Source organism: Oculina patagonica, chromosome 11 (genome assembly GCF_052425735.1).
Source record: "Oculina patagonica isolate OP01 chromosome 11, crgOcupat, whole genome shotgun sequence".
NCBI classification, from domain to species: Eukaryota; Metazoa; Cnidaria; class Anthozoa; order Scleractinia; family Oculinidae; genus Oculina; species Oculina patagonica.
This window is the reverse complement of record NC_135768.1, coordinates 13,594,777-13,606,137: the sequence shown is the minus strand read 5'-3', so window position 1 is coordinate 13,606,137 and position 11,361 is coordinate 13,594,777. Positions and strand designations below refer to the sequence as shown.

Below are 11,361 nucleotides of genomic sequence, written 5' to 3'. Positions count from 1 at the left end.
CAGGCTTGGTTTTTTGGAGCGCGGTGCGAGTGGGGTTGTGGGCCTGTTGCACTCGCAAAGTTTCGCCGCCTAACCGTCAAGCCCCGCGCTCGCTGTTTCCCTCGCTTCACCAAGTTAATTATTATCTAAAAAAATACGTAATTTGAGAACCAAATATTATTGTGAGTGAGTGAGAGAATTTTCCGAAAAGTTGTGCTCCCTTTGACATTTTCAGTAAAGAAAAAAAGCCGTGGCATCCACAAAATGACTTCGGCTTGTTGTCTATTCCCAGTTCACTTTTCATTTATGTTGTGCAACAGTGGAACCTCGATTTAACGAACCTCTATGTAGGGAAGTCCTCGATTTAACGAACAACATTCTTCGCTCCAGTAATAGTAAAATGTATGAGAAAGTAGCTCGATACAGTACTCGATATACTCGATATAACGAAGGGCCAAGGGACTGGCAAAATTTGTTCGCTATAACGAGGTTTCGTTATATCGAGGTACTTTCTCATACATTTTACTATTACTGGAGCGAAGAATGTTGTTCGTTAAATCGAGGACTTCGCTACATAGAGGTTCGTTAAATCGAGGTTCCACTGTATAACGAAACCTCGTTATAGCGAAAAAATTTTGCCAGTCCCTTGGCCCTTCGTTATATCGAGGTTTCACTGTAGTTAGTCTTGTCAAAATCCGCAGCCTGATTTTTTTGGATTTTTTTTTTCTTTTTCGGACATGTCTCGTTCGCGCGGGATACACTGAGGCTGTTAGCAGTTGTTGAAAAATGGCAACTAATTTATAGGACAAAAGAAACAAACGTATTTTATTATACTGGACTTTAACAAAAGAGAAGAAAAACTTCACATTTTCTTAAATGACAGCTGCTAGTTATCTATTCACTGTGTATTTCTAATATTAATGCTTTAATTGCCTGTTGTGTATCAGTTAGTCTTATCAACATCTGAAACTTGATTTTTTTCCTTTTTTGCTCCTTCGATTTTCCCTCTCGTGCTTTTTTCGCTTCACATTCGACGTATGGACTAAGAAAAAAGGGACTGCTCGTAGTCACGTTCGCGGAAAAAAATTCCGTTGTTTGTAGCTCTTGAATAGTGGCAACCAATTTACAGGACAAAAGAACAGTTTACGCAGTTTAATTTAAGGGATTTACTCGATTGTGTTCATTTACTATAAAGGCAGATGGAAAACAGTTTTCTCTCCCACCAAACACAGCACACGTACACCCACACTTGCGTACATTTTCGCTGATTGGCCAAAACATGTTTTGATTTTGCGTTCTGACTTTATTCCTTAATGAGCCTATTAGAGCTGGAATAGTGGAGAGATTACATTTATAGAAAAAAATTATCTTACTTTCCGGCACAAATAACAAAGTATTTAACTGAATGACTATAACAGTAAGAAATAATAGCAATAAGATACTGTTAAAATGCAAATGTAGAAAACGATAAATTAAAACATGAATTAACAATAAAAATTGTCAGGTGGTGAAAATAGCTATAAGCAAAAGACGCACTCTGTATGAACACAGTTTTCAGCAGAAAGGAGAGAGAAAGCTTCACTGAATTCAATAGCTCAGTTCCATCGCTAACTGGTACTGTTTTTCTTCTCATTTTTGTTTTTTCTTGTTCCTTTTTTCTACTCCTTATCTTATTTCTATTTATACAAGTATTTATGCATACTTATTTACAGTGTACTTAAGACAGATTCCGCTGAAAGTTCGAGCAATGAGTGCAAACATTAAGTACCAAAAATTTGCTGATAGCACGCGGTCGGCAACATTTTCTATACTATTTCAAAGATCTTACTGAAATTCATTTGCCCTAGTGATCCCGTAATTAAATTCTAAAGCATTCTCGAGAAAATTAAATCAATCCTCGTAAAAATGTTCAAAACGTGCGCCATTTTGTTTCGAACTGGCGTGAAAAGTCCGTTTGAACTGAAATAAAGATAATTTCAAATCCATTCTTCTTTCGCGGCGTCAGCTTGAGTGATAAAGTTTTGGTAGGTTTTTGATAGCTGAACTTAAACTGTAACCATGCTATGAGGTCTCTTTGGTAACTTTATTTTTGCCTGTATTGCTCGAATGTTTAGCAAAAACCATCTTAAATACAGTCGAAGCTCTCTTAACGGACACTCTCGTAAGCGGACAGCTCTACTTACGACCGCCTTGTTTGAAACCCCGTTTTAACTCCCATACAAACTTTGTATTTTTACATTCTCGTAAGCGGACATTCCCGTAAGCGGCCGGGGACACTTTCAGAGATTACGACTTGGACTTTTTCTTTGTCTTTAAGCTCCCGTAGGCGGACACCCCAATGAAAATCCTTTTAACAATCTCTGTATCTTGTTTTTATCAATCAACTTCACATTACCGTTCATCACAATGAATTTACAGCAGTTACAGTACAATATTTCAGTGTTTGTTTTGTCGTCCTCTCTTTCCTGTTGTATTTTGAAACACCACTTACATGCATATGAGCATGATGTGAGCTGGGCAAGCTCCTGTAAGCGGCCATCTATCCCCTACACCTCTAGTGGCCGCTTACGAGAACCATTCTCGTAAGCGGCCAGCTCCAGTTGCGGACACTTTTTTCGCGTCCCGAGGGTGTCCGCCTACGAGAGCTTCGACTGTACTTTTTAGTCCAGTCCCGCCTGTCCAGTCGCGCCTGGGTTCAACCCCTATAAAGGGCGCGCGGAAGAGAGAGTTCAGGGACTGGACTAAAATACTTATTACTTGCCTTATCTTATTTTTCTTCCATCTTCTCTCTTTAATCATTTACAACCTAGTCATAGCAATTCAATTTCTTAACTACTCAGCTCGTTTAGTTTATTTCTATTCTGTTTTTTTGCCTATTTGAGTTCATTTAATTCTATGCTATTATATTCCCTATTTAATTTTGACAAAATGAAATGGTTGTTATTTGTTGTTGTAGGAATAATCGAAAATATGGAAGCAATGGACACAAACGTAAGCCAGCCAAGCCAAGAGATGATTCCAGCCGCATGCACCATGTACATTTCATTGGGAGGGGTGTTGCCACCGTCTGCCATTGAAGCTAGAGCCGTTCTTATCTTCCTCTCAGTGATCAGCATTGTAACATTTCCCTTCACTGCTGCCTTGAACACATTGGTGATAATAGCCGTGAAAACGAAAGCCCGACTCAGAGCCCACAAGTGTAACATACTACTGGCGTGTCTGGCCACAACTGATTTGATGGTGGGTGTGATTATTCAACCCCTGTTTGCAGCGTTAATGATAACCTTCGTTGTCGGTGCGACAACGGCTGGATCATGTGCATTGCAGAATGTCACAGGTTTCTTTTCGATGTTTTTGTGTGATACTTCCCTTATCCACCTGGCGTTGATTAGTGTGGAGAGATATCTAGCATTGAAGCACACTTTCGATTACGAGGCTGGACTTGTCACCGAAAATCGTTTACTAATAGGTTCTGCTCTGGCGTGGTTATTTTCCTTTATTTTGCACATTCCTTTCTTTGTTAACAGATTTGTATTTTATATCATCCTTAACGCATTTATTGTCCTATCTCTTGCTGTAATCACCTTCTGCCAAATCACGGTCTATTGTGAGGTTCGCCGACACGAAAAGGAACTTTCAACCCAGCAAGTTACAGAAGAGGCAAGGCAGAAATTTTTGAAAGACAAAAAGGCATTTAAACTGACAGCTATCATCGTTTCAGTTCTATTCCTATGTTATGGACCTATTTGCGTTTTTGCACTTGTTTCTATAAAATATCGGAGTTACATGTCAATACAAACAGTGTATGCATGTTTTTTATCAGCTGTATTTGTAGTAATATTTAACTCGTTTCTAAATCCACTTATCTACTCGGTCAGAATGAGACAGTTTCGCGTAGCGTTTATTGAGTTAACTTGTAGAACTGCAAACACTGCTGAAGCTGAAGAAATCGAGATGCGAGGCTTTGGATCGCCGAATACAGTGGTCAGATTTGAAGGACAGGTAGGAGATCAACAAACCGTGGAGCAGGCAACTTAACTGTGAATAACCCCAACAATAACAACAATGAGATACTGCCTGGGCAAGAAAATCATATCGAACAGCTAAATTTGAACTGTGCAGCTTCGCCACAGTTTATAAAATGCCCACTAAGCATTGAACTCAATTTGTAAAAAAAAAATCAATCAATCAATCAATCAACTTTTTTCGCCCATAATAAAAGTACAATCATTTCATTCAGTAGTTTACGATAGCAGGAGATCCTAGTAAGCTCTACTGAGCTTTAAAAAAAAATACCCTTCTGCTCCCGGGGGGGATTGAACCCCCGACCTTCGCATTACTTGAGCACCCTCGGCAAATCTGCCTGTACTGCTTATAAGTACGACGCGCTAACCGACTGTGCTACGGGAGCTTGGGTTAATTAAAATCACGTTGGTATTAAGCTAAGAATACTGTATTTGTAATGTTAAATATGAAAATAAATGTAACTGAAAGCTATTTATTCATAGTTTTGTTAATGATTCAGTGCCGCCTGTTTTTAAGATGAATGTTTTCTCGCGAGAATAGAATTTGTGAAAAGCGAAGCAAGAAAAATTCCGTTTTCATGGACTAAACGCAAAACTAATTTGGTTTGCCTACCGGAAAAGAAACGAAACTTCTTGAAAGTTAGTTCAGAATTCTCAACATACCGTATTTGTTCCATTAAGCGCGCTGGGCGTTTTTTAAGTTTTTTTTGGACCTTGAGAGTGGGCGCTTATTTTATTTGGGGTTGGCGCTTATCAAATTTTCACCATTTCCAGCAAGTAGTAAGTTAATTTTGCCACAAAACGATAAATAATAACAAAACGTGAAGATGTACCAAAGCAGAATTTTAACTGCTCATTGAAAGTTTCTTTAAAAAGAAAACTCGGTCTTCAGGGAATTCTCTTAGTAGTTCTTTGGCAATTTCAATGTCATTGTCACTAAGGTCAATTAGTGAACTCTCTGGTGCTGAGGGTGGGGGTGGGCGCTTATTCGAGTCTGGGCGCTTATGAACTTTTCCTACCTACAGGTTAGGCGCTTATTCGAGGTGGTCTTATTCGAGGTTGGGCACTAAATCCAATAAATACGGTAAGCCGGAATATTCAAAAGGGGAATGTGCGTTCCAGCTTTTATACACCTGTTTATTAGGCCTTCTGCCAATTTCTACCCATTTACGCGATTACTCAGCTAAGTTCCAGGCGTTCCGAGTAAACTCTGGTAAATGTTACACGCGAAGTAAATATTTTCGTTCAGGGTTTTTGGGTACCATTTGCGCGAACTGCGTGAAACACAAGAATTAAGGTTTCCCTGTTATATCATATAACGAGCATTGAAGTTCAATTCAAACAAGTCCCGCAAAACATATCAAGATCAGAGTATAGTATACAGCGCTGTAAAATACCAATAAATTTGTTTAAAATGTCTCTCTATACCAAGTGTTCTCAAGAGCTCGGGCCCTGCTATCAAGGATGTCGATTTATAACGTTTCCAAAAAAGTTTGGTTATTTAATTCGTTGCATCAAAGATTTCTCTAATCGTCGTCGTAGAGCGCGCGCATAAACATACCCCTGGACAGCAACCATGGCAACAAAAGTACAAACAAAAGTGACAAATTTTAACTTATCGGAGCTCAAGTATAAAAAGGATATTTTAGCTCAACTTTCTTGCTACTTAATTTAACTCAAAAGTGAAGCAACTTCAAGTTATTGAGCTCTATAAGAAAATCTTTTGCCACCTTTTTGTGGGGAAAATGAATGTCAGGTCATTGTTTCTTGCGTTCAGTTTCAACCGTTGCCAGCTCACTACCTGCAGATTAAAAAATGATTTTTTTGTTAAACTTGGGAAATCTCACCTTTCTTATGAGCCTTCAAATGTAGATTACTGAGGCTCTTAAAAAAGATGGCGAAGCCGCCTCGTTCGTCGATATATTTCTCCAGCATTCATTTCTTGAACACAAGACGCGACTGAACTCGTCTGGCGACGCACATCACAGCGAAAAAATTGACGTCATAGAGAGAGTTTTGTGACCTCGATTTTTACCGCGCGCATATTTGAACGAGCACTAACAGCGGTTTTCCAATTTAAAGAGCAGATTAATTTAGCTACATGTAGTGGGCATCATTAAACCCCTATTCAAAATAAAATGTCTTCATGTCTTCGGTTGTTTAGTACTGAGATGATATTTCTAACCAAATTCTTGACTCTATTTGGTTCTCAGCTAGGTAAAGAGAAACGAATAATGTTTTCTTGGGAAACTGTAATTTTAGCATTCAAAAAAGATATTAAAATAATAACAAGGCAAAAAGTTTTGTACTAAGTTTTTATTTGATTCTTTAACTTAGAAATCCAGTCAGAAAATATCGGAATATGAAATCTAACTTGGTTTCAAGGCTTGGGGAGACTTCTTTGTATATTAAGAGCTCTAAATTATTTAGTTTTTTTTTTGTTTTATGTTCGTAAGAATCGGATATAAGGTTTTAAACCTTGCCAAAGAAGATAAATCCCTAAAAAAAAAACCCGCCCCCCCCCAAACGAGATAGCGCAAAAAAGGAAAGAAAAAAAGAAATGGCGAAATAGTGAAAGAAATTGAATATGAATTTTCTGTCAACTCAGGGACGCCAGGTTACCAAGCTCCACATGTGCTAACATCATGGCGGCTCTTCTACGCTTCGGAGCTGCGAGAGCATGCAGACTTTTGGCAGCGTACACGGTACGAAATGCTTCGATTTACCAAAGAAGCTCGCCATCATTTTACAAAGAGCATATCTTGAAAGCATGCCTACCCAGTGTTAATGCCTCACGGTTTTTAACGAACGAATCGGCGAACGAAGTTGTCGAAAATCAGAGTGCGGAAGAGATTGCGTCTGCAAACATCGAGGAAGAATATTCCCAAGGTGTACGCGAAAGATCAGGCACCAGGGCGGGCGGACAGTTTAACTACGAGAGAAATGTGAGGCAGTTAGGAACAATCATTATGAGACCGGTCCTGCTTCGAACATTTAAAGAGATTCTGCAACGAGGTAAGAAATTTCTTGGACAATTTTTTTGCAGTCATTTTATCCATGTTTTATCATTGGTCGCTTTTGATTTTTTTCTGAGGTAACTGTTTGAGATATTTTTATCTTCTACTTGTAATCAGTGTTTCTGTTAAAATTTTAAGTTGCTCTTACAAATTGTTCCCTTCGACAGCTGTTTTTAAGCGTATTTATACATGGAAATGTAATTAATTTCCTGAAATGCTGCATCTCATATAAGCTTCCTGTATGATCGTTATGTAACACACAGAATTTATAATCCATTTTAGTTTTCAATATCCACTAAAATCCTCTCTTCGTTTTACTTTTTATAAGAAATTCAAGTGGGTAAACCAAGCAGAAGAAAGATCTGATCCCCTCAGAAAAGTACATGTACCGTATTTTTGACCAAAAAGTAAATTCTCCCAGTTTCAATCACGATGACTGTATGACACCTGTAGGGAGAATTCAGGTGCTTTAATACCTCAAGACTTGTACTGTACTTGGAGCAATTGTCATTAATAGGTCCCATTTACCTGTAGGGGAAAAACATGTATATTTCTGCTGAAATAAATTTGGTCTATTACATCATGCTTATGTCAGAAATTATAATATACATGTATACTAAGGGTGGATTTAGGGCCTTGGCGTACATGTAGACTTAAAAGAAACCCTTGGCCTATCTTTGCGTAGGATGTGCACTGAATCAATCCTGGCAGATTCAGAAGTGTGGAAAATGGGCTGGTACATGTAGATTCACAGCATTATCACTGTCAAAAGCTACCTATCCCTGCTTTTATCAGCATAGTATATAGCAGTGACTGCAAATGTGGACTATAAAAATAGGTCATTTCCAGCATGCCTTTTTCCTGTTTCAAAACGCATCCTGGCGCACAATTAACGTTTCATTTGGAAATGAGTTTTACTTGCACATTGACTTGCAAATCAAATTCATTTCTTGTTTAAAGGTTGTGAACCAGGATTTGTTTTTAAACACAGGTACAAGGCAACTTGCCAACGTTTCAACTCTCTGACACTTGTTATTTTCTATGGGCTAGTCTACACCTCTTGCACGCATGTTTATAGTGAAATGATATCACAAATATGTAAATCACCAAGTGACAATGTTTTTACTTTTAGAGGGTCAGCTCACATCTTTACAAGCTTATCAAACACTAAGGAATTGTGGTACAGAGTTGATGTACGAAAGACCAGAAAGAAGAATTGAAATGGCACATTATTTTTGGGACAGGATTGTTGAGACAGGTACTGCCTACAGCTACATAATTATGCTATTTGTACTTCTTGTAAGATGTGTACTTGTTCGATCTCTTATGCTATTTGTACTTCTTGTAAGATGTGTACTTGTTCGATCTCTACCTCTGTTCAACCCTGTAGACTACAGAGGGCGTACAAACATTAAAGATCATTGTATTGTTGCCACTTGAGAGAGTTTTTGATTAATTTTGACCACTTTCTTATGGCTTCCATTTTAATTACATGTACATGTACGTTTACATGTAGCAAAACAAATGAGAACTGTGGGAGGTAGAAATGTCAGTTGTAAGATTATGTAACTCTGCCTCTCTTAGTTGTTGCATTTTGACTGGCTATTTGAAAGTTGTCAAAATGTTTTCAAAAATTAATCAAAATCTTTGTCAAGTGGGAATGGTACAGCAATCTTAACTGTAAAACCCACATCCAGGGAGTCATGGGGTGCAAAGAAAGTCCCTTCAGATACTGTAGGGCGATTATTATTTTTCCTTGGGTTAGTGGTCAAGAAGCCATACTACATGTACTTGTTGCTTTATGCTATATAGAAACTGGGATGAGGGTGACTTTGGCCCAAGTTTATACATTTAATATAAAATTGGTACCCAAACTTATTGTATTATTATGCACTACATGTACACTTACGTGAAGGTAATTAACTAAATGGTGTATTTTAAATATCAATTTAATTAATTGATATCCATTCACAGGTGTTGAACCAGATGTCATGCTGTACAATGGTCTTTTGTCTGTGTACATTCAAAACAATCACAGCTTTAATCCTCTTGAGGTTCTAGAACAAATGGAGAATAAGAAAGTTGAGCCTAACAGGGTAAGGTTGACCAGTACAGTACACTTGGGTCTCCCCTCTCATCTCGAAAGACGAGAATCTGGTCTCTCGAGAGGGTGGTAACTTATTTTTGAGCAGTACTGTACATGTACGTAACAAATGGAACAGCCTTGTGCGGCATTAATATTGTTAACAGTACCAAAGGAATATACTGGTTTTGAATGGTCACAAAAGAGTTTCATTTGCTTGATGTCATGAAATTGTAGTGCAGTAGTATGTTTAGTCCCTAAAAATAACTGTACTGGGGAGGGGGTATAAGAAAGGAGGTCTGGGACTGAATAACGATGTTCTCACAACTTGCAAAGTGATCAATTCATTGCCTAGTCAATTTTTTTTCAATGGTGTGTCAGTTACAATTTGTGAGACCATCGTTTAGAATTCATTTAAGAGAATGGTGGGGTAGTTGCTTCACCTGCCCCCCCCCCCAACCCCCTCTTGAACTGTATACTTTAGTTGACAACCATTATTGCTAAGCTGACTTTGTTGCGTACATGAAGGTGTAATCCGTACAAAATTTGTCTTTGTTTCCTACAGACAACATTGTTACTGCTGATGCAGGGATATGCTCAAAAAGGAGATGTTGCAGGAGCTTTGTAAGTTTTCTTTAGATGATTTTGATAAAAACAATAAATTGTTAAGTGAACATACATTGTACATGTTCATAGTTAACAACTTGAATTAAAGGGTTATGTTGGAATACTACTACAATCAATAAACAAACGAATGAATTCAAGAAGCTCCTGAAAACATAAGTTGTAGCTTCATCACTGTACATTGTATATACAGGAAGCCAGCAACAAAATTAGACTCCCAAAGGGAAATCTCTGTTTTGGAGCCTGGCCATAGAGCCAATCTTTTCCCTTCTACTTCCTTCTTGGAGCCAAATCAAAGAGGTTGATTATTGTTGCTTGAAGTCCTGCGTCAATGCACAAGCATTGAGGCTGTGTCTTAAAACCCATTTGACCCTTGATAATGCTTTCATAGAAAATTATATGTAAGAAAGTATTCTGCCATGTCATGTAACAATAATTATGTTATATTGTGGTTGATTTGTACAGTAAAATTCTGGAGTTCATAAAAGCTGCCCAGATGCCGCTCACAGAACAAGTGTTTGCAGCTCTTGTCACAGCATATGGCGTAAATGGGTATGTATGTCACATTACTTGTAAATTATTTGTCATTAGTGACACTCGCTGTGAATCTACACTGTATAGTGTTACACTGTAGGTGTTTTACATGTAGTTTTTAAACTGGTACAGTCAGTATGAATTAACAGCTAAAAATTGATATAGAAATCATTAAAAAAATTAGATGCCTCTGAGGAATAATCATTGATAGCGACATTTGTACATGCAGTGGGCTGCACTCACAGGCTGTGTCAGTCATTGTTTATGGTACCGAGCACAGTAAGCAAAATCCTGTGTTTATATTCCAACACAAAGAGAGTTACATCAAACCTACCAACAATATTTTTGACAATTAAATCCTGTACAATGCCCGGCAAAATCCCATAGCAGGAAGTTAACTAAAGGAAACTCTGCTGATGTTGTTAATTTTCTCTCTTCAGAGATCCTGAGAGCGCCAGAAGTGTGTTTGACCTCATGAGGTATGTCCAACCAACTTTTAAATACAGTGCAATCCTGTTTTTTTCTTAACAAATGAGAGAATTGAAAATTAGTTTGGGAAATCAGGGTAAAAAAATAATTGCAGTTTTCCATTGAGTGAGGCAAATCCAAGAGAAAAAACTTTTGATTTCAAATTGTCCTGAGGTTCGAGAAATCGAGGGTTAGACAAATTGGGTTTTCACTGTCCATTTACACTTAGGTGACCGTTCTTTTACCTGTGCTGCGCCGAAACTTTGGAACGCGCTTCCATTTGATATAAGAAGTGCCAGCACTGTTACTATTTTTAAAGCTAAGCTAAAAACACACCTTTTTCGTCGTTCATTTTTATCATAGTTGTTTTTAAATTATATTTTACTTTTAATAATTGTAATTTTAGCTTTTTAAAATCATTGTAAGTTTACCTTTAATTGTACCTTTAGCTTTTTAAATTCATTGTAAGTTTACTCTTAATTGTAATTTTAGTTTTTAGCTTTTTTATTCCGTTTTTAATCTTGTAATGCGCATTTGAACATTTTATATATGAAATTTGCGCACTATAAATGTTATTATTATTATTACTTACCCAGACCTGTACTGGTAAATAACAACCCTCCAAGTTAAG

At 37.7% G+C, this 11,361-nt stretch overlaps 2 protein-coding genes and 1 non-coding gene across 3 annotated transcripts in view; 2 read left to right on the top strand and 1 right to left on the bottom strand.

Moving 5' to 3' along the window:
- The first annotated feature begins 2,790 nt into the window (after positions 1-2,790).
- LOC144629647 (melanocyte-stimulating hormone receptor-like) lies at positions 2,791-4,017 on the top strand. The gene has a single exon (XM_078487877.1). It carries the CDS (start codon positions 2,875-2,877, stop codon positions 4,015-4,017), a length of 1,143 nt encoding a protein of 380 aa, XP_078344003.1. The 5' UTR covers positions 2,791-2,874.
- A 263-nt stretch (positions 4,018-4,280) lies between these two features.
- On the bottom strand, positions 4,281-4,390 carry Trnai-uau (transfer RNA isoleucine (anticodon UAU)). Its single transcript has 2 exons — positions 4,353-4,390; positions 4,281-4,316 (listed from the first exon to the last, which is right to left on the bottom strand). It is a non-coding gene; the product is annotated as a tRNA-Ile (tRNA).
- A 2,252-nt stretch (positions 4,391-6,642) lies between these two features.
- Positions 6,643-11,361, top strand: part of LOC144630317 (leucine-rich PPR motif-containing protein, mitochondrial-like) — a 52,584-nt gene continuing 47,865 nt past the window's right edge. The window contains exons 1-6 of the mRNA XM_078488664.1: positions 6,643-7,019; positions 8,154-8,279; positions 8,996-9,117; positions 9,670-9,728; positions 10,194-10,280; positions 10,703-10,741. Of these exons, the coding sequence (XP_078344790.1) occupies positions 6,650-7,019; positions 8,154-8,279; positions 8,996-9,117; positions 9,670-9,728; positions 10,194-10,280; positions 10,703-10,741 (803 nt within the window). The 5' untranslated portion in view covers positions 6,643-6,649. The remainder of the gene's footprint in view (positions 7,020-8,153; positions 8,280-8,995; positions 9,118-9,669; positions 9,729-10,193; positions 10,281-10,702; positions 10,742-11,361) is intronic.

Bases quoted from the DNA above. Each gene is read 5' to 3' on its own strand.
- LOC144629647 (XM_078487877.1), top strand. From the start codon at position 2,875: ATGCTATTATATTCCCTATTTAATTTTGACAAAATGAAATGGTTGTTA.